This window comes from Branchiostoma belcheri, unplaced genomic scaffold, assembly GCF_001625305.1.
Source record: "Branchiostoma belcheri isolate BF01 breed outbred unplaced genomic scaffold, Haploidv18h27 scaffold4, whole genome shotgun sequence".
Taxonomy (NCBI): Eukaryota; Metazoa; Chordata; class Leptocardii; order Amphioxiformes; family Branchiostomatidae; genus Branchiostoma; species Branchiostoma belcheri.
Window position 1 is genome coordinate 6,233,667 of NW_017804020.1, and position 20,293 is coordinate 6,253,959.

The window sequence follows — 20,293 nt, forward strand, 5'->3', positions numbered from 1 at the left end:
ATTCACAACAACTTGTTAAAGAAGATCCGACGTTTCGATGACCGTCTGCCACCTTCTTCGGTGCATTTATGTGCACCGAAGCTAGATGTTACTGGTCCACTGTTCGTTGAAGCTGGGTGTTACTGGTCCACTGTGCACTGAAGCTGGGTGTTACTGGTTTACTGTGCACTGAAGCTAGGTGTTACTGGTTTACTGTGCACTGAAGCTAGGTGTTACTGGTTTACTGTGCACTGAAGCTAGATGTTACTGGTTTACTGTGCACTGAAGCTAGGTGTTACTGGTTTACTGTGCACTGAAGCTAGGTGTTACTGGTTTACTGTGCACTGAAGCTAGGTGTTACTGGTTTACTGTGCACTGAAGCTAGATGTTACTGGTTTACTGTGCACTGAAGCTAGGTGTTACTGGTTTACTGTGCACTGAAGCTAGGTGTTACTGGTTTACTGTGCACTGAAGTTAGGTGCTACTGGTTCAATGTGCACTGGATCTAGGTGTTCCTGGTTCACTATGCATAGCAGCTAGGTGTTCACGGAAATATACGAGTAAACATGGGTTTTGCAGTAAACAGTAGAGCAGGCAAGCCTCTTTCGGCGAGCTCAGAGAAGCAGGTTCATACAGTAGAGGTTGTGATTAACGGACCGACAGGGACAACCCTGTAGGTGTTGCGTTTGGGACCGCATGCACGACTGCATCGTTTTCGTCTCCAAAAACGCATTTATTGCAAAAGGACTTGCTGTTGGATATGCACACACGTTTTTTTAATGGAACAATCCCTTTCGGTAAAATATATAGGTCTCATTCAAAAATCAACATAGAATCTAGACTCCATCAAACATTCCTTTTGAGGGATTGCAGTATTTGACCTTGGTATCCTAATCACCCCTCCCAGTCCACCCTTGTGGGATGTTCCAATGACGTACGAACATCACAGCCATCCATTACAAGTCATCCTAAAAGAACGCTGTGGGTTTTCTGTGAAATTCCATGCACTTTAAGCTGCAGTGAGGGCTCGAAATACTTTTTCTGCATCTGCGTTTGTGCAGGTAAGATGGGAAATAACAGGGACCAGACAAATTTTATCTAAACCACTCAGAATTTTGGAACAGTGAATCACTAAAAACTGCTCAGAAACTATTGCCGTTATTTATTGTATAATTCATAGGTGGTAACATTAAATACAGCAGATAGAAATCCACATACAGCTACATGTAGACATAAACTCAGTATACATGGACTAGCTAGTAGGTAAGGTGCGCAGGTAGACATCAGAAATACCTGCACAGCTCCAATTTTACCTGCACTAACCTACATAATATGCAGGTGATCTCTCAAGCCATGCCTACAGTGCTAAAGCCCATCAACGTACTCAGAAAATAAAACTAATGCCTGTAAAGTACATTATATGTATTTTGTCATGCATATCAATTACTTAAGTATTATAGTGTGAACCTCTTGGCATATTGTGGAGCCAAATTGAATATAAAGTTAACGGCATCGCCGCAGGAATGCAGACATTATGGAAATGACACAGATACACACCTGCAGTTTCAGAAGTACTCCAGGAGTGTTGAATTCGCAGCTCTGCGGGGTGGAAGCCCGTCCTCAGAGACCAGCCATTCCGCCCTACTAATGGTCGCCGCGTTCTAAGTACACTGTAGGTAACTCATGATGATGGGTCTCCCTAGAGGGGTCCAGGCAGGGGTCGGCCGCTGCAGGGTGGGTAGAAGTACTCAAGTGAACATGGATATACGTAGTTTGATGGGGAGAAAACACTGACCCACAGTTTGTCACTGAGGGTAAAAAATCCATCTCCATCAAAGTTGGGAATCAAAGAGTACGAGAGGCGACGAAACACTAGAGTTCTGAACGGTACCAAATTATTCAAAACACCTAGTCTAGTTCCTCGAGTACATGAATGCCATGTTCAAACAGTTTGCCTTTCAGGCATGCGAAATTCTTATGTGGATGTTCGATACAAACAGGGTTTCAATCCTGAATACTCATAAAGTGTTGTGTCTGGGGAAACACAAGTTTGACATTTCAGACTTGGCCCCCCTCCCCGCACCCGTAATTAACAGAAGATGAGATGTTATTTGGTTGTACCTTACCTTTCACCGTGTACCTTTGGTGCTCGGTTTTCCGGGGATGGCCTGCCTCCAGGAGCGGAGCGAACTGTCTGAAGTGAACAGCTAGCGTGCTTTCCAACAATTGCTTTCTTTACCAAGATTTAGACGAAGATATGAAGCGATTGCAGGAAGCAGCCTATTTCGTCAGACGTGAACGAATTCCATTTCCTGCATCTCGAGCACATGATGGTACGATAAGCGTTGTGATCATTCAGAGGCGGCTCCTCGTCCCCGCGAGCTTCCAATTAATCTAACCGTTCCGTCGTCGTCGGGATTTTTCTCCGCTCCCTCCTCCCTCGCGTGGCTGCGATCGCCGTGATGTTGTGACGTCCTCCGGCGCTATATCTGTGCCGCGGGACTTACGTACATGTCTACTTCAGTCCCACACGTTCACCAGTAGATGGGCATTTCTGCAGATTAATTAAAACTGTTAGGGTGGGTTTAGCAGGATCATCGGCAGGTCCCAGCCGGATTTTTTTGTTGCCGGTACACGGTTGTTAGACCGCGAGGTCGATTGTTCGTTGTTATTCCGCTTGCTAGAAAATCCCTTTTGGTGTTTTTCGGGGTCATTGGCCTCGTCGAGTGGCGCGATTCTTGTTGATTTTTTACCTTCCCTGGTCCATCGGGATTTCCCGGGGACTTTCCCGAGTCGACGGACGTTATTGTCCGCTGCCGACTGGGAGGAAGGGCCGGGATCGCGCTGCGGTCCGTGCGGAGGACTGTCAGTGTCCGCACGTGGGTTGGCAGTGGCAGTACCATCCCCAACCACGAAAATGTCGTGACACACATCTGAATGCCCGTCGTTTGCAATTCCCTGAGCGTCGTTTGCAGTCCGCACGCCTTCTCCCACGCTCCCGTCATCCTCATGCATCAGTGGGTCTCCCTCTGGCGCCGCGGGAACGATCAGGTTCGTGTGGTTCACCAGGTACTGGAACGTCTTGCTGACGCCGACACTCACGAAGAACAGAGCCACCAGCACGCCGCAAACAACCAGAATCGTCGGCGGCCAGCCCGCGCCGTCCTGCCGGGGAGATGCCAAGGTAGGGTCGGTCAAGTTAGCCGGCACGTCCGTCATGCCAGCGGGATACACTAGCGCCAAGCGGGATGTCTACCCTGTGTGCTGCGAGGCCCTAGCACTAGTACTAGCACCTCACCCAGAAATATCATTAGTGCAGTGTGCCTGCATGAGAAGACTTCAGACCATTCCAACTCCCTGGCTGACTCATGAGATAGAAAATAGTAATCTACTACTCCATTGGGAGCTCAGGAGTCAGATAGTGCTGCTATCTTACGCGTACCGGAGCCAATCCAAGACAAACGTATTGGAGGGGGAGGGGCGTACAGGATAGTGCCTACGGAGATCTAGTTGAAGATGCGTGAAATTGAAAAACAGGAATGTTCCTGTCGGTAATGTCTATAGAGTCTGTCCTCCCAGGCGATCCTGAATGATCACTGCCAATACAGTTGGTCCTTTGACATTGTTGGCCCTTTTGTCATCATTTTGTTCTCCTTCCTAACCCCATCCGTCATAACGAATGGTCGCTGTTAGCATGCCAGGACTGTTATGATAGCTGCGGAGATGAAGTACTACTGCGGGGCTTTGTGAAGGATATGGGTTGGAAATGAGCTCTAGTTGTTCGGCCAATGTTGTTTTTTTAGGCGGACGGCAGAATTTAGTGTGTGTAGTGCAGCAAAGTACATTGGTATTACTACGTATACATCACTATACAGGCAATTCCCCTTGTTGAGCTATGTAACAAAACGCGTAACGTGTTCTTAACTTATAAATCAATCCAATGTCAAAGCAATTATTTCCCCGTCGTGATCATTGTCTGTACATACAATGCATAATTCCAATAAAACATTTACACGCATGTAGTTGATATGTTTTAGAAGACCCACGGACTCTGTGTTTTCCTTTATACAGGTTCATTTTCCTACGCGTATAGCACGAAATACTTTTCAAGAATTTTATTCAAATACTAGTAACCCAAAACATTAAAAACAAGAGTTCCATGATCTCATACGTTATGTAATGTTATATGAACGTTCTATGCTGTTCTAAGGTATGTAGTTAATCTGCTGTAAAGCTAGGACACTTTTGGGGACACTGTTGATGCAAATAAACCTTAAATGATAACTTTTATGATTGACGAATTAATGAATATTTCAATATAGCATGCTGTAAACACGAGAAAGTGAATGCAAGCACATACGCTATAAAACAATCTGATATTCCATAGTCTACTACTGCTGAAAGGTCAGAGGTTATCCACGGGGACCCCGACCGTGGGGAAATTAGTTCCCCTTCCAGCGTGACCTTCAAACGGCGGGAAGTTTGATGAATAACTGTCATGGCGGACCATTTGGGTTAAGCACCGGTTAGGCCTGGCACCTCTGACCTTCCACGTGGAGTATATAGTTTCCAAGTTCTTTTGGAAAGATAAGCTTTTCCATTTCAGCACACGGTAATATATTTTGCATAATTTTCAAGGAGACATGTATGGAATAAAAGCGATGTACATGTAGCGTCGTAGATTATTGTCAATACCCACTCATTGCAGAAAAAAAAAAGAAAATGAATTTTGTACATATTTTGAAGTGTATGTTCATTTTCTTTAATGTATGTATTTATTTAGTGGTGGTGTCAAAATAAGTTCGTGACTTGAGTGTGCCACCACTAGTCTAGGTGCTGTATTCTGTTGAGTGTATGATTAATAAAGAAAAAATGCGACACCTCGCCTTCCACAACTTCCTGAAAAGAACCCCAAAATATATTATTCCGTAGCAGTTCTTAGAATACATGAATATACACACTCTATCTGTGAAGTATTTTCGACTAGAGTAAACGGACGATCTGTTGAACCGTACTGGAGGCTGTAACATAATGAAAGCTGAGATTTTCGGGTAAAGTTCTTCTCACCGAGTACCTAGTATCTGTATCAGTATAGCCGGTATAACCACCCTTCGGCATAACGCACCAGCTAGTAAGATCAGAAGAAGAAATTACTTGCATATACGTATCTGTTTCATGTGACTGGAATTTTACTGAGATAAATTTGTGAGCACAAAGGGTCTGGCTAACTAGCCAAGGAAACGTGACTTTTGTTCTTTTATTGAGTATCAAACTGTAGAGTTACAAACTTCCAAGCTCTCTAAGTATAACTCTGATCAGTGTACATGTAATACACCATCAAAAGCTATGCTATAATAAAATACACGAAATATGAGTGAGCTTTACTGCGAAACAAATCTTGTTATATTTTTGTCCGTAGAACAAGATAATATAGGATAGCGGGATTACCTTTTATGTTGCCGTTACATAAGGTCTCCTCTTACACACGAATTGAATACAAATCACATGCAGTAGGTTTGTATGGCAACGAAAGACATAGCGGTTACGAACGAATACTTCACGCTCTCTGATTAAAGTCCAGAAAAACGGGGCTACACACCCTTGCACATACACTGCAGCAATACATATAATCAGCTATAAGGTACTACTAGTATACATCTGCCCGCATACATACTTTCAGACAACGTAAACATGATTTGATTTGATTTGGTTTATTGAAATTGCAACATTGCATTACACGTGGGATACAGGCAGCTGTTGCTGGTGTTGTGTCCCACACATAGAAACAAACACATAGGAGAGACAATAAACATAATTGCAGTAGACCTTCTCTTTCATGGTGACAAATGTGTATGAAACAATAACCTGATTGTGTAGTGTGCTGACTGCAGGATAAACAGGATTCATTACACTACTATACAACCAACCGTGGAGACTCATAAGACTGGTTGATCAAATAACATGCCTCACCGACAATAAACTAGAGAAGGGATTTCAAGATGGCATTTGGGTTACAGCGTCAAACTAGATTGAGGGATTCCCTGTAATTTAGTGTAAAGGGGATTTCACGACTTCATATGGCATTTACGTATGCAACCCCAAAAGATAGAAGGCATGACCGGCGTTGAAAGCCAGAATGTATATTTTGGGAATGTTCTGCTAACATACACATCGATTTATGTCTATCATTTCTATGCTGAAGTATATCTAAGGCTGCGTTGTGCCGTGAATTTTCTCATAGATGTTTCTGATTGTAGATAACATAGCAATCTGCAACTTATATAAATGGTAGTATATGCCTCAGGAGGGGGAGTTAAGCCTGTATTATGTATAATGTAATGCAACCAATCCTTTTAGTTATGAAGCATTAATGGTAACATTGCTGCGTTTTTAACGTGATATCTGAAATTTTCAGCAGTTATTGTATATATCATGCACTATTCTACGAGGTTTGGAATCTTAGATTTCTTGTTACCGCCTGAATCGAGTTTTCATCGATCATCACAGTCATCCATCCCGTACACAGTTTAGAGACGCAGAGTTGGAATATATGCCCGGGGTCTCCCCACGTTTCTGGCCGTTGACAACATGTTGACGGATTCGGTGTCCCAGATCTTTGCTGGGAGTAAGCGAGAGACTCATATCTCACCACGCGTGCGTCAATCTGCCTGTGTAGATAACACCAACACGTCGGCAGAACGTATTTTTCGCCCCTGCGACATCCGTTATGTATTGTATTGTGCATAACACTTTGGCTTAAAAGGATGATATCCCGTCTGTAGATTTCAAATGTTGTGTCGGAAAAGATATCGTCTGTGACGTGCGAAATTCTGATGCAGCGTCAGTGTTACTAGTTTGTTAACCAACTTTGGCTGTGAGGCACCCACTTTTCAGCACCAAGGACAGGTCATGTTTTTTTTTTCTTTTCAAACACACGGATAGTTCGTGATAAGTTAACTGTTCGTTTGTCAGTGGAAAATTGCTGTTTACGTTCGGATTGCTAAATACACACAACTAGAAATGCAACATTTAAAACACAAATACATAATCTTAAAAAATATGTCGAGGTATCCAACATCTAACCACCCAACGTGAAAGAAACGGGAAAATAGAAAGTTTCATGTTCCCACTTTTACCAACTTTGCAATGGTAGGTCTAGAGACACAGCTCAAAATTCTGGACCACATCGCTAACGAGATATTCATACCTCTTATCACCATGAGTTCACTTTATTGCTTCTGGCGCCGTAACTAAGGGCAGAGGTTGGTAACCTGCAAATGGAAGTAGAGCTTTCGGCTACGTCAGAGTCTAATCCGCGCAATAATCCTGCACCTTGCCGCCCGTCCACTTACCGATAACGACAATTCACGCAGCAGAGAGCAATTTTAGGTTTACATCAAGATTCTATTGGGTCAAAATGAGACTTTTGTGAGTGGAATGAAAATCAGTGTCATCAGTATGGTGAATATCTGAATAGTTCTTTATTCACAACCACTTATTTAACAACAGCTGACGTTTCGATACCGATATATGTTCAAAAGCTCGCATTTGCCAAGACCTATCATGGAGTGGAACTCGTTGCCACCAAGCACAGTAAGGGCATCATCACTAGAAATCTTAAATATCTCCTGCACTTAAATGTGCAAAGATTGGGTGCAGGTTGTTCGGTGTGATATAGCTAGCTGCCGCCGCACCGCGTGCCTGCGAAGCTGGTGTGTTACGCCGAAAGGCGGTTATACCGGCTATACTGATACCGACAGGTGTTTCGATGGCCGTCTTTAATCTTTGTCAGGGCAATTATGACTGGTTCACTGTGCACTGAAGCTAGGTATTACTGCAAACAATGCGGTCCCAAACATAGGGCGCCAAACACATTTAATGACTGTAGAAAGCACCTGTCGATTTTTTCCCATTCTTTTTAGTTATGTTTGACGGAAATTTATGGAACTTAATTAAGTGTAGCCCTAACAGCTGGGTTATTGGTATAATGGTCAATCTGAGCATCTGGCGTCTATTGGCACACACTGTGTTGGTATTAATTACATTCCAAATGTTCCAAAAGTTTCTACAAGGAGTTAAAGAAGGGAAGGTTGGATACAACATCGTAATGGGTTTAAACATCAAACAACGTATTGATACTGTAATAAAATCTTCCACTTTAAATTAAAGGGTTGATAATATTTGAAACGTAAACCAAGCAGATGTCGGGAGGGAAAGACTGACCAAGAAAAAACAAGAAGTGACGCATTTCTTGACCGCACGTAACGGCTAATTAAGTATTACAAAATATCCCAAAATATTAGAAAGAGCCCACTTACGGCCTTCCTAACATCTGCCGTTTATAACAAAAACAAACAAACAAACAAAAATGGCTCTACCTTCCAATCATCTGCTTGGAGATTGGGCCCTATTCATATCCAATTCACGCAGCTCCGCCGGTAGTTTTATGACAGTCTCAACTTTTACGACTACAGAGCTCGCTTTCCTGAAAGGTAATATGGCCATCCCAATCTAGGCTATAGAAGTGATGTAGGAAGGTGCCTTAAATTAAGCATCAGGAGTAATCCCTGTTCCACTTATGAGAGTGAGGGTACGGTCTGACGCTGATATATCATGCGGTACATGAGAATGACTATTATCGGTAGGAAACATGCCATATCGGGTACGGAGCACCATCGTAAGGTCAATGTACAAGTAAATGAAGAATTCTCTAGTGTATGGGTAAACCGAATATGGTCTCCCGAACACTGCCGAACTCTCCCCAACTATGGTTGGGAGTAGGTTGGGAGGAAGGTTCGGCATGGTTGGCTAGTGTTCGGGAGTGGACGGGAGGTTGGGCTATGGTTGGGGAGTGATTGGCTGGTGGTTGGGAGTAGGTCACGGTGGTCGGGGCGTGGTTAGAAGTCAAATTTGACTCAAATTTCAAAATCAAAATATCTCTACTTGATGTTAAAGGATGTCTAAATTGCACATGTCTCGCACGTACACCAAGTGCTATCACCAGAACACAAAATTCGTCTTTACGCAACTTCAAAAGAGATTATTTATTGAGTGCTTCGCTGCCAAGTTCTTACTTATCTGGGGGGCAATTACAGCCTACATAACTCACGCTGACGGTGGGGGAGTCCAATAAGCCTGGTGCCGTTTTCCGTTTTTCACAGGTACTTCTGCTAATTGATCAGAATAGAGACTGCTTACTCTTTACATCTTATGTAACGTTTTAAGACGAAAAATCTGAGATTCCAAACCTACTGGAAGTATATAACAACTTCTTGCAATTATTCAGACATACGTATCGAGGCTTTAGTGAACGTTATGAATACATTATATATATATGCGACAAAAGTGCAAGGACCTACACAGCTACATTAAGTAACACCACATAATATATGGACTACATGTATGCTAGCTTATAGCCTCAATTGTGATTGGTTCGGTTCGTCTCTCTTTCCCTGCGGAGGATGTACCGCTTTGCCAGTCGCTCAGCCACCATCTGCATGTTTGGGGGGCAACAATGAATAAAGGAATAAGCCATTAAGCTCTAAGATACGAATGTGAAACTGTCGCAGAAATTGCTCGCTCTGCATCCAGGTCGCGTGTTCAACCCCAGTCAAGTCACACAAATAGAACGTTCTGCTTTCTACTTAAATTAGCATCCAACACCGAGGAAAAAGCTGCACAGAAAAGACTATATAGAATCGACACCACCATATACACCGAAAGGTCGTAGTAAGGAGTTACTATAAATGTTTGCATTTTGCAAAAAATAGACACACCTTGAACCGTTCCTCTGAGATTATCGTGGTTCGTACATCTTCCTGCAGAAACCACATAGCCAAAGTCAGATCGAGCATCTACAGGTGGCTGCCTATACTACTAGGAACCATGAAACAACTTCTCTCGTTCTTTATTAATATTACGCCAGGTGCCTGAGGTAGTGGGTTATTGATTTAGTTAAATGTGGAGGACTGGATTGAGTTTTAATAAATAGATAAATAGGCATGAAAAACAGACCAAACGTGTCACATTTGAGCAGTGACCGTTTTACCTCTTCGTTGTCATGAGAACCGACATCGCGCCTCTGTGAGTGTGAGACCCGACGCCACGTCCACACCAGTACGTCCCTCACCAGCACCAGCAGGTTGTAGGGAGGCGGCAGAGTCAGACCCACCCTCCGGTGGAACATCATGTCCTTCAGCCGCCGGTACGTCCACTCTGCCTCCTTGTTGTCCTGTATTAAAGGCATCCATTGCAGGCTTTAGGACTTGGAAACCCGATTTTTAAAGTCAATATTCTAGTCGACGTCACTTATCTACATACTGAGTTAAAATCACGCTATCCAATGTATATTGACCCTCATGGAGCAAAAGTACCAAAACCTCTGACAGAAAATGGTTACTGGAAGGGCCTTGGGCTGATTTATAGGGTACCACGCAGAAAATAAAGCTTCATATTGGGACTTGTTTCTGCAGTTTTAAATACCCAAAGTATGTAATATTGATTGAAATTGCCTTCTTCAGAATATTTTCAGTTTTGCTGCTCTGAAATCGAATTGGATGCCTATAAATGATTGGTATCTAACTAATGAATTAAGAACGAAAGCACACAACAACTACACTAGAGTGCCTCGTGAGCAAGACTATTAGCTACGGGTGAAGTTTTTACAGCACCATTGAAAGAATCGTGTAGTGATTATAGCTATGTAAACGTCATTTGTCATGTATTGCCAGCTTAACATGGTGGCGGCTAGCTATGATTCCTCGTCCAAATTGTCTCATTTTCATAAATGTAGCCCTTCATACCAGACTGCATGTTTAGTTAAATGCCGTGCAAACAAAAAAAAAAGCTCAGTCATAGCTAGAAAAACAGACTGCAGCTGCATCGACCTAATTGCTCCCCATTGACAAACATCTGCACTTCATTTTCCATAGCTTTGTACTCAACGTGCAAACTTAGGATGATGCTGGAATTCTGCTGGCAGTAACAAGGATTTTCAAGTACACCGGGTACAGCACCTGCACGACAGATACGTTAGCCTAGTGCAGTACCTCCGTGATCTGGTAGGAGGCGTTCATGATCGCGATCAGCAGGTTCAGCAGCACCAGGACGGCGATCACGTGGTACATGACGAACATGATCTTGCCCAGGGTCTCCGTGAAGACCGGCTTGCCCAGGTTCTGGAACACCACGTTCGGATCCGGATGGGCACGCGGCGTCAGTTCCAGCATGGTCAGGTCCCCCATGCCGAACAGGGCCCAGAACAGCGACTCAGCCGTCCCAAGCAGTCTGCAAGGGGAAACGTAAATGTCTACCTTAGGCCACAGCAAGCAAATTTTATGGATGACATCTTCCTCAGACTACAAATTTAATGCGATAGGAGGAAAAAAACAAGGCGGGCCAAAAAAAGAAAGATTTCTACATTTGGGATCATCAACCTTGTTAACAAGAATGTAGAAAAGATTATTCAAGAACCTTAGACTGTCAACACTGTCCGCTATTGTGTCTAACCTTTGCTGGATCGCTGACCTTCTCTGAACCGATAGACCTTTACAACATTTTGTCCATTTTCGAATGATTTGTGTCCTCTGATTCACTATGTTGTAGATTTGTGTTAAGATTAGGATCACCAAAATATGCCGGAACTCACGTGGCGTATCCGTGTGGCCTGAGACAGCTGGCGGTTTTCAGGTGGCTCTGCCCGTGCTCGTCGCACATGTAGCCGTGCACGGCGCCGTAGTACCGGTACAGCCGGTGGAAGCCGCAGCTGAACGCGAACATCACCAGCGCCAGGATGGTGATGAACTTCAGGATGTCGAACATCATCCTCCCGAAGGAGATCTGCAGGGTTCCTAAGTTCCTGTACAACGAATTGTTTTCAAATGAATCAATTCTACGAAATAATTCTAAAAGTTTTGTACGCTGTAAAGGGTTGTATTCGTAATTTTGGATGGTGACGTAAAACCGGCGCCCCAATGGTTCCGGGGAGCTTCAAGAAAGAATACGCTCATCGTGAAGAGGTGTGGTGACTCGATGTGTTTGCTGAAGACGCAAGCCATAGCGAAGCTTCATTGCACTTCTACTACTAACACCTTGAAAATCACCATGCTTCAACTCAATATGCTATTGAGGATGGCTTGGATCCACCAAATGTCCGTCTAATATCAACAGACAATGTTTGACCTGCTCAAGCTGCAGATGCCCATGGCCCGGAGCACCACGAGCACGGCGAAGATGGCGAACAGTCCCTCCGCAATCATCACGGGCTGGAAGATGTCCGGGTGGGCCCTGATCATGACGAGCCAGTCAAATGCCTCACTGTAATGACCCCACTGTATTTGGGATAAAACATGGCAATCTTACGTTGATGAACATACAGGACATTGTACATGTCGAAAGGTGATAGGAATAGGAGCATTTCTCGGTACGGTATACGTGACATGTAGGAAAGGTTTTTTTCAATAAATCGTTTACTTTTTATCCTGTATCAAGCTAACATTTTCCAAAATTGGAAGAGAAACAGACCAGTGTCTACTTTAATAAGGCAAACATATATAAAGGCGTCGTACCCATCTATAAGCGATGATCCTCAGTACCAGCTGTGTGATGTAGGTGGCCAGGATGGCGAAGTCCAGCAGGTTCCACAGCCGGGTGAAGTGGTACCGGAGTCCCTGGTACCAGATCTCCTGCAGTTCCTCTATCAACAACCCTGTGTGTGTGTGGACATGTGCAGGCCTAAGTTAAAACAGGCTGAGACGATAGGTGAACGATGAACATTGACAAAAGATCTAGCTAGAGTTGGGTGACGCGATATGAATCATTTCCAGTCATCAAGTACATGGGCGTGTATACCCAGAAATTCTCTCAGCTGTAAATGTACTTGTTTCTGTAGGAAACTGAGAGCTAAATTGCAACATCATTCACCAACATGTATTATAAAGCTATTCTGCAATAATATGATATCAACAAGTGTCTGCTTAATCTAACCTAGTATCCAGATCATGATGATGATCTGGGGGTACGAAGTTATGATAACCGGAGTGGGATCCCCGCGCGCGATCTTGTTGATCTCGTCCCGCCCGATCTGATACTCCGCCTCCCACCTCACCACCGCCAGCATCAGCACCTCAGACACCGACCAGAACAGGTCACGGATGTACGGGATCGACGCCATTCTCCCGGCCTGACAACATAAGGCAAACATTGCATGACGCATTTTCTTTTAGCCTAGCTGTAAGAAGTTTAGAATAATGTATTGTTTAAAGATAAAATGTAACTTATTAACGCTGAAGAATAGGCATGGGTTGCTTTGTTTCTTGTTTTGGATAATTATGTTTACCGAAGGAAAACATATTGTTTTTCCTCAGTACTCTTCATCTTCCGTTACAAACACTGACATCTGACCTGGCCAACCAGGCTATGCTGTCCCTCACCATGGTAACTGGTGTTGGGTTACATCATGTTGCAATTTTGTAGTAGGAGGGATTTAGACTTCATATATATGAATGTGTTTGAGTAAGAATTAACAGAGCAGACCATATGCGATGGTAAACATTATGCATTTGCTTTGCAAATATTACCTTTCTAGCTTAATTTTTAAGCTGCGACCAACACAAGTTTCTTACCACAGTGTTAGGTGCGATGATGTGAACCAGACACAGCAGGGGGCAGAACAGACACAGCGTGAGGTTGAAGAGAATGACGTACATGCGGGACCAGGACTCCCACTCTGCGGCAGGCAGGTCCAGCAGCAGCCCGTACTCCTGACACAGGTGGTGCGACACGAACTGGGGAAAACCGACAACGACATCATGATGTATTTGAACACTAACAAGCTTAATGCGTTGCGCAAACAGCTACGGACAGCCAAAATGGAGCATTTCTAAGTCACTAAACTTCATAAAAAGGATGAAATCACTGTCCGAGTTCGGAGCTCGAAAACTCAACAGTAAGGGTACTGTAAAACAGCAGTCGCATCCGTTTGTACCATGGTGGCTCTATTTCTAATCCCTATAGACTCTGACGATTCAATGAATCCCTACCCTCTTCTGCTTGAGGTCCACTGCCATCTCCAAGGTTGTGTATGGGGGCTGCTGATCACTCCTGCTGTACCCCAGCACAGCCTCCAGCTCCTCGGAGTCCCGGACTTCGTCCAGCAGCTCGGCGGCAAAAGTCTCACACTGGTCCGCCATCTCCTCCAGCCGGCCCCGGTAGTTCTCCCGCTTCCAGCAGACGTCTCTGAGCGTCCTGGCCGTGGTGAAGGCGGTGAAGAACGGGTCGTCCGACGTGAGGAGGATGTAGTAGGGACTGCTCATGGCCCGGTACGTGCTGAGCCAGGCGCTGGACTGCCTCACGCCGGACGCCCAGGAGTAGGTGCTCGGGTCCAGGAGGGTGAAGCCTCGGTCCAACAGAAGCTTCAGGATGCGGTAGTTGTTGTTGTGAGCCGCGAGTATAAGAGGGGTCATGTCGGATGAAAACATGCAGCTATGATGACACTGAGAAAGCGTAAATACAAATAAGAATGAGTTTTTTTAAGACTCAGTGAATTCTGCCATATAGATATTAATCTTCCCCTTGTACATCTGATCGCCATGCCAATTCCCTCTTCGGATAAACTTTTCATCCTGTGAATTATTGATGAACTCGTGTTAAACTGGACACGATGCACCTGGTGTAACCCTAAAACCTAGTAATTTAGAATGACTGTAATTTCTGCAGTTCGTCAGCATCTTTGATCCAAGTTATTTATCCAATAGCGCTGTCATGACAGCAGGCAACAATACTCAGTATCGACCCTTGGCTTGTCAACCCTTGCCAAGTCATACAGATCACCAAATACATAATCGCTGATACTCTACTTTAATATTACATTAGCTCAACGTAACACGTAACTTGTTGCTTTGCCTTTGTGATGAGCGTCCTAACTTGTCGTCAAGTGCAAAGAGTTTTGCTGATCCATCGATTTTGATGCTCGGTTGTGTATATATATATGTTACTTTTGGTTATTTTTGTTTTACTGTTGTTGGTGTTTATGTCTATCTGTACAGGGCACGCCTGTAAAGCAGTATATTGTACTGAGTGCGTCTACCCTGTATAAAGAAGACAGAAATAAATAAATAAATAGACTTCAGTTTTTAGATCTAAAAAATGGGAAAAAAGACGTCCATTATATGATTACCTCATTCTCCTTCGCCAAACTGCCCGTAACATCCTCAGTTGATCTCTTGTCTAAAATCATCCGAACGGCCGCCAGGTCCTGCCTGTCCACGGCGTACAAGATGGCGCTCCCCACCTGTGCACCGCTGTTCAGGAGACCCTCTGCTGCCGATAGACACCCGGAGTCTACAGCCACGTCCAGAGCCGACTGTCCGAAGTTGTTCCGACAGTTGATGTCCAGTGATGACCCCTCCAGTGACCCCGATTGCAGAATGTCCATCAGCTCGATGATGTCATCATTCTCGGCGGCTTCAAACAGGCGCTGCTCCATAGTTGCAACTAAATTTTTAGTTACATATTAGCCAAAACGAGAACAAACGGCTTGAATCAGGTCCGGCGCCTTGTCTCTAGAAGACTTTCTGCTTTTCACCGCCTCTTGCTGCTGCCAAGTAGACTGGGCTACGCGTAACATTACACGGGCACCTAATTCAGCAATTACACTAATGGATACTAGGTCCACAAACTATTTTTCAGTACATCTCTCTCTCTCTGCTTTCACCGCATCAAATATGAATTTGTTGACGAAGGCATATAAGTAGTGTCGTAAGGTCATTTGCCGCGTATGAATGCTATTAACTCACCCCATTCCCATCCGGCCTTCTGATTGCAGAGCTTTTAAGCCACTTACAGAGTTTAAGTGTAATCTGCTGTGCTTGGTTTCAATCATGCTTGTTATTACTAGGGACGGTTCAGAAAGGATTTCACGGGGAGGGGATTCTGTAAAAAAAGGCAAGTGAGTTGTTCTTTCTACTGCTTTTATTTTGTTTCCTTTCACACAACCATTCAGTTTTTTTTTCAACGAATCAGAGGCCGTCACATCCTATGCTATCATTGAAGAGACGAAGTTGGAAATTCTACAAAGAGTACGGAGTTGCCACTGTAAACATAAGATCTACAACACTCAGTGCTTTTCTTCAATGTAGTTTTAATGCACATTGTTTCTGCAGAACAATACACAGAATGAGATAACACTACATTTTGCAAACAGGTGAATTTGCAACGAGGTATTGGCCATTACTATGTTTACTTTAATAAGATATACATATCACACGAGCAACATTTGTTTTTGTTAGAAACCAAATAACAAGAAACCAAGAACTACTTGTCATGGATAGTTACATTTCTGCCATTCTGTATTTGGTCTGAAGCATGAAGCAAAGGCTGTATGTTGGTCGGCCGGTTGGCTGGCCGGCCGGCCGGTCGGTCAAATCGTGATCTCACCTCACGCCAACATGACCACAGACGCAACAAGCAAACAGATCAACTGAAAGCCTCCCATAAAGCCAGACACAGACAGCGAGCCAGAGACCGGAGTGTCCTCCGTTGCCTGGACTCGACCTGGCTGCGGACCGAATGTGAAGGTCTGGACGTTGCCCCCGACGAAGGTCTGAGCAAGGCCCGCAGATCCCTCTATAGGCTTCATCATAAACTGCTGCCCGGTGCTTTGGATGCCAACGATGTTGGTAAAACCCTGGTTGACAGTCGTGGTCCCGTTGCACCTCTCACAGTACTCGCCGAAGAAGTTCTCCTTGCAGAGACAGTAGGGCCCTTTGGCATCAATCAGGCAGGTGCCGTTGTTGAGGCACACGTTGTTCGTGCAGGTGGTGTGGTAATCAGGCGGTAGGGTGGGCGGGGCAGAAGCAGGGCCGCATTGTCCTGATTGGCTGAACTGAGCGAGATTGACAGCCTGCAGAAGCTGGCCATTGGCACCAGAAGGGGTGGAACAAGTGGTTTCAGCCAAGTTAATGAGAGAACCACTGTGGCCAGTGGCAGTGGGCTGGGACCAGGTCTGGAGCCAGACCGTGCCACAGTCGCACTGCCAGGGATTCAGAGAGACATCGAGATAGGACAGAGTGTCCAACCCTGAGAGAACACTTGGCCTCAAGGCGCTAAGGGAGTTGTTTCTCAAGCTGAACTGGTGGAGCTCTGTCAGCTGCAGGGACAGGTCGTCAGGGAGGGAGGAGAGGTAGGGGTTACCGTGGAGGTGCAGGACAGTCAAGGAAGGCAGCCCGCGGAAGGCGAACCGACCGACAGACCTCAGCCTCGGCATGTTCTGGATGTACAGCTCCTCCAAACCAAAGCTCAGTCCGAGCGCGTGATCGCTGACTGCTTCAAGCGGGTTGTTGTCGAGATGCAGAGCCCGGAGACTCTGCCAGGGCAGCCAGGAATCTACCGGATTCTTACCGCCCCACGAAGGGACCCTGGACAACTGGTTACTGCCGAGATCCAGCTCCTCCAGACTAACCACGCCGTCCAGCGAATCCAGGGTGAAGCCTCGCAGCTCGTTCTGCTGCAGGAACAGGGAGTTGATGTTGACCACGCCGCCGAAGGTGCCTGGACCGAGGCTCCCGATGCGGTTGTCGTTGAGGAAGAGTTTGCCCAGGTTAATGATTCCGCTGAAGGCTCCAGGTTCGATGGTCGTGATGAAGTTGTGTTCCAGATGGAGCTCGTTCAAGTTCAGGATTCCGTCGAACGTGTCTCTCTGCACCGAAGTGATCTACAGGAAAATGAATGCGATGCGGAGTTAAACACAAATTTAACAATGCACACTTGGCTGCTGTACGTTTTGTTGATATTTCACCCCCCCCGGACGTTAAGTGTTGTTTCTGCCTGTCCCGTCTTTCTCTGTGTTTGTATTTCTACGGTTCCCAATACTAGCGCAGCACTAGTGTTACTTTAGATGCTGATATTCTTGTCTGTAGAAATGTCTCTAAAAAAATCTCAGCATAATATTACAGTGATAAGAAGAATGGCTTCGATGAGGGACGTGTTGGTACCTGGTTGTTCTGCAGCAGGATCTTGTCCGTGTTCAGACGATGGATGCCCTCGCCCAGTCTGGCCGGGATGGACGTCAGTTGTCGCTCCTTACAGTCAATGATATCGTCTGTAAGTATGAAACCATTCAGTCAGCACCTATCATGCGTAAACCATTCCTTCCTTCGCCCCAACTGTCAATTCCCCACCGCATGAAGGTTTTGTTGGAGTTAATTAGGGCCTAAGGCCATGGGAAGGATTCCAGTTCTCAGGGTAATTCAGATAAGGATCGTACAGGGGATGAAATTAAGAATGCAGTTGGCAGGACACATCCTCCGTCTACCCAGCAGAAGACACTCTAAGGCAGCGATGACCTGGGTCCCCCAAAAACGGCAGAAGGAAGAGGGGAATGCCGAAAAATACATGGCGGAGGACCTTCCAAGAAGACCTGAGAAGTGCAAACATCCCCTTAGAGGAGGCAGAGACAGTAGCTGCTGACAAAAAGAAGTGGAAGCTTGCTAGCTGCCCGATGTGCCATCAGGCACAGGAGGAACTAAGGTCTAAGGTAAGGTCTATGGGGATGATTAAATTAAAACAGGCAAAATATTACACTGTATTCATTTCTGGTCAGTCTCTCAAATAATCACTCTTGTTCATGTACATCTGCTTGTGAGGTGAGATTTTCAGAATCTAGTGGATAACGTTTTAGTGGATGTTGTTTGTTTGTATGTCTGTTTGTTTGTTTGTTTTGCAAACCTACCTTGTGAACAGTCGCAGTTTGTAGGACATGGTGGGGTCCAGCCAGGCCACTGCCACTGCGCATGTGCGGCGAAGATGGACACAAACAGAAGAAGTAGAGTAGACAGCATGATGTTTCCTCAGGCGATGGCTAGATGGAGGAAAAGGCGAGAACAGTGTGGGTTTTACTAGATTTTTGTACCAAGCAATTTGTGTCGTCTGTAGGATCTCTGACAATTAATCAAAACGATGTTAACTTATTCCTCTTCTGACTATTACCAAATACACGGCATTATTTACGCCCGTTTTGACATTACCAGGTGACTGAGACTAGCACAGGTACAAAACTGAAATGCTCACTAAAATTTGCCAATCAAGTCTAACGTTGGGGAGGCATCATTCCGCTCACTCCCCTAGCGATACTATGTTCCATTCCCCTATTAATCTGGAGACAAACGCGCCAATAAACACACTAACAAGCACACAAATTACCTGCAAATGGTAAGACTGGGGAGGAAACTATGATCATAACCAAACCTCGGTACACACCGTGCGGTACAGCGCTGGCGTTTCGTGACTGAGAACGTGCGATATTGCCAAGTATACAGGTTAATGTGCTGTAGTGACGTACTCAGAGCACTTCGGCGATAGTACTTAACGCGAAGAGACTATCGGACGTGCGTTAACGCCACGTGTCTGAGAAACTGATATCGATGAACACGCAGAGTAAAAAACACCGTCTGCGACCTATGGCTTTTAGCTCGTGTGGGGCATGGCTTCTGTACGCAAGGGTTCATTGACGTTGTGCCAAATACTCAGACCTACGGCCCATAGATCATTAAAATCCACTGTAGTTCAACTTCATGGTATATCGGTGAGCTCACAGTTCACCTTTCCCGGGTTTGACGAATAAAGACACCCAAATCCCCGTAGACTACAACCGGGTGGAAGAACACTCAAGCTAGATTTAACGTGACTTTACATGTCACGCACGAATACCTGGTTCTTCAAAGACAACCTGTAGACATAGCCATAGAGTTTACCTTAAATGGACGTACTCCCGTTGCCAGAAATGGCTATAAAGCCGCGTTGACGATTATGAAGCTCACCGATTCTGTGTGTGTGTTGAACCCTTTGTGCTGAGATCCCGGTAGGATGACACCGCTTCTTTGTAACCACCTGTGCCGTCTGTGTGTCGCGACTGGAAGAGCAGCTGAACTTTCTGAATAGTCCACGACTCCGCCAAGTACGTTAGTGGCTCTAGTTTACTGAACGTTCACTGAGCTAAGCGTCGATCTTTCGAGAACCAGTCAGCACCAACGATAAGTCATGTAAATAGTCCCTGACCAAAATAACTCTCATCTGGACGTTGAACTCATTTCAGTGTAGGAGAACGTCAAGCGCCAGAGACTTCGTGTTAGCAAATGTTCAACATGTTGTTACAGAAATAGCTTTGAAGCCTTGGCTACCACCTTCCCAAGCCTAGGCCATCGCGATTAACGTATTTTTCACACACGCTAAACAAATAAAGGCAATCCGTGGGTACAAGGGTCGGATGTTCTTTAAAAACAACACGAGTGGGCGCCATTGGGAGCACGGTGACGTCATC

At 45.2% G+C, this 20,293-nt stretch overlaps 2 protein-coding genes and 1 pseudogene across 4 annotated transcripts; all 3 read right to left on the reverse strand.

Moving 5' to 3' along the window:
• Positions 1-1,678: 1,678 nt before the first annotated feature.
• LOC109476966 lies at positions 1,679-3,675 on the reverse strand (annotated as a pseudogene).
• Positions 3,676-9,373: 5,698 nt separating this feature from the next.
• Positions 9,374-15,478, reverse strand: LOC109477279 (short transient receptor potential channel 5-like). The gene is made up of 11 exons (XM_019778373.1): positions 15,155-15,478; positions 14,019-14,471; positions 13,602-13,763; positions 12,964-13,159; positions 12,546-12,685; positions 12,160-12,308; positions 11,627-11,836; positions 11,028-11,265; positions 10,028-10,210; positions 9,756-9,797; positions 9,374-9,472 (listed from the first exon to the last, which is right to left on the reverse strand). The coding sequence occupies exons 1-11, from the start codon at positions 15,461-15,463 to the stop codon at positions 9,398-9,400; spliced, it is 2,157 nt and encodes a 718-aa protein (XP_019633932.1). The 5' UTR covers positions 15,464-15,478; the 3' UTR covers positions 9,374-9,397.
• Positions 15,479-16,391: 913 nt separating this feature from the next.
• Positions 16,392-20,187, reverse strand: LOC109477282 (reticulon-4 receptor-like 2). Of its 3 annotated transcripts, none has more exons than XM_019778378.1 (4): positions 19,728-20,187; positions 18,707-18,835; positions 17,970-18,076; positions 16,392-17,689 (listed from the first exon to the last, which is right to left on the reverse strand). In XM_019778378.1, the coding sequence occupies exons 2-4, from the start codon at positions 18,813-18,815 to the stop codon at positions 16,415-16,417; spliced, it is 1,491 nt and encodes a 496-aa protein (XP_019633937.1). In that variant the 5' UTR covers positions 18,816-18,835; positions 19,728-20,187; the 3' UTR covers positions 16,392-16,414. The 3 variants fall into 3 exon arrangements, with proteins under 3 accessions (XP_019633937.1, XP_019633938.1, XP_019633939.1); XM_019778379.1 differs by having other exon boundaries at positions 19,794-19,836; XM_019778380.1 differs by lacking the exon at positions 19,728-20,187 and adding an exon at positions 19,177-19,665.
• Between the last annotated feature and the right edge of the window lie 106 nt (positions 20,188-20,293).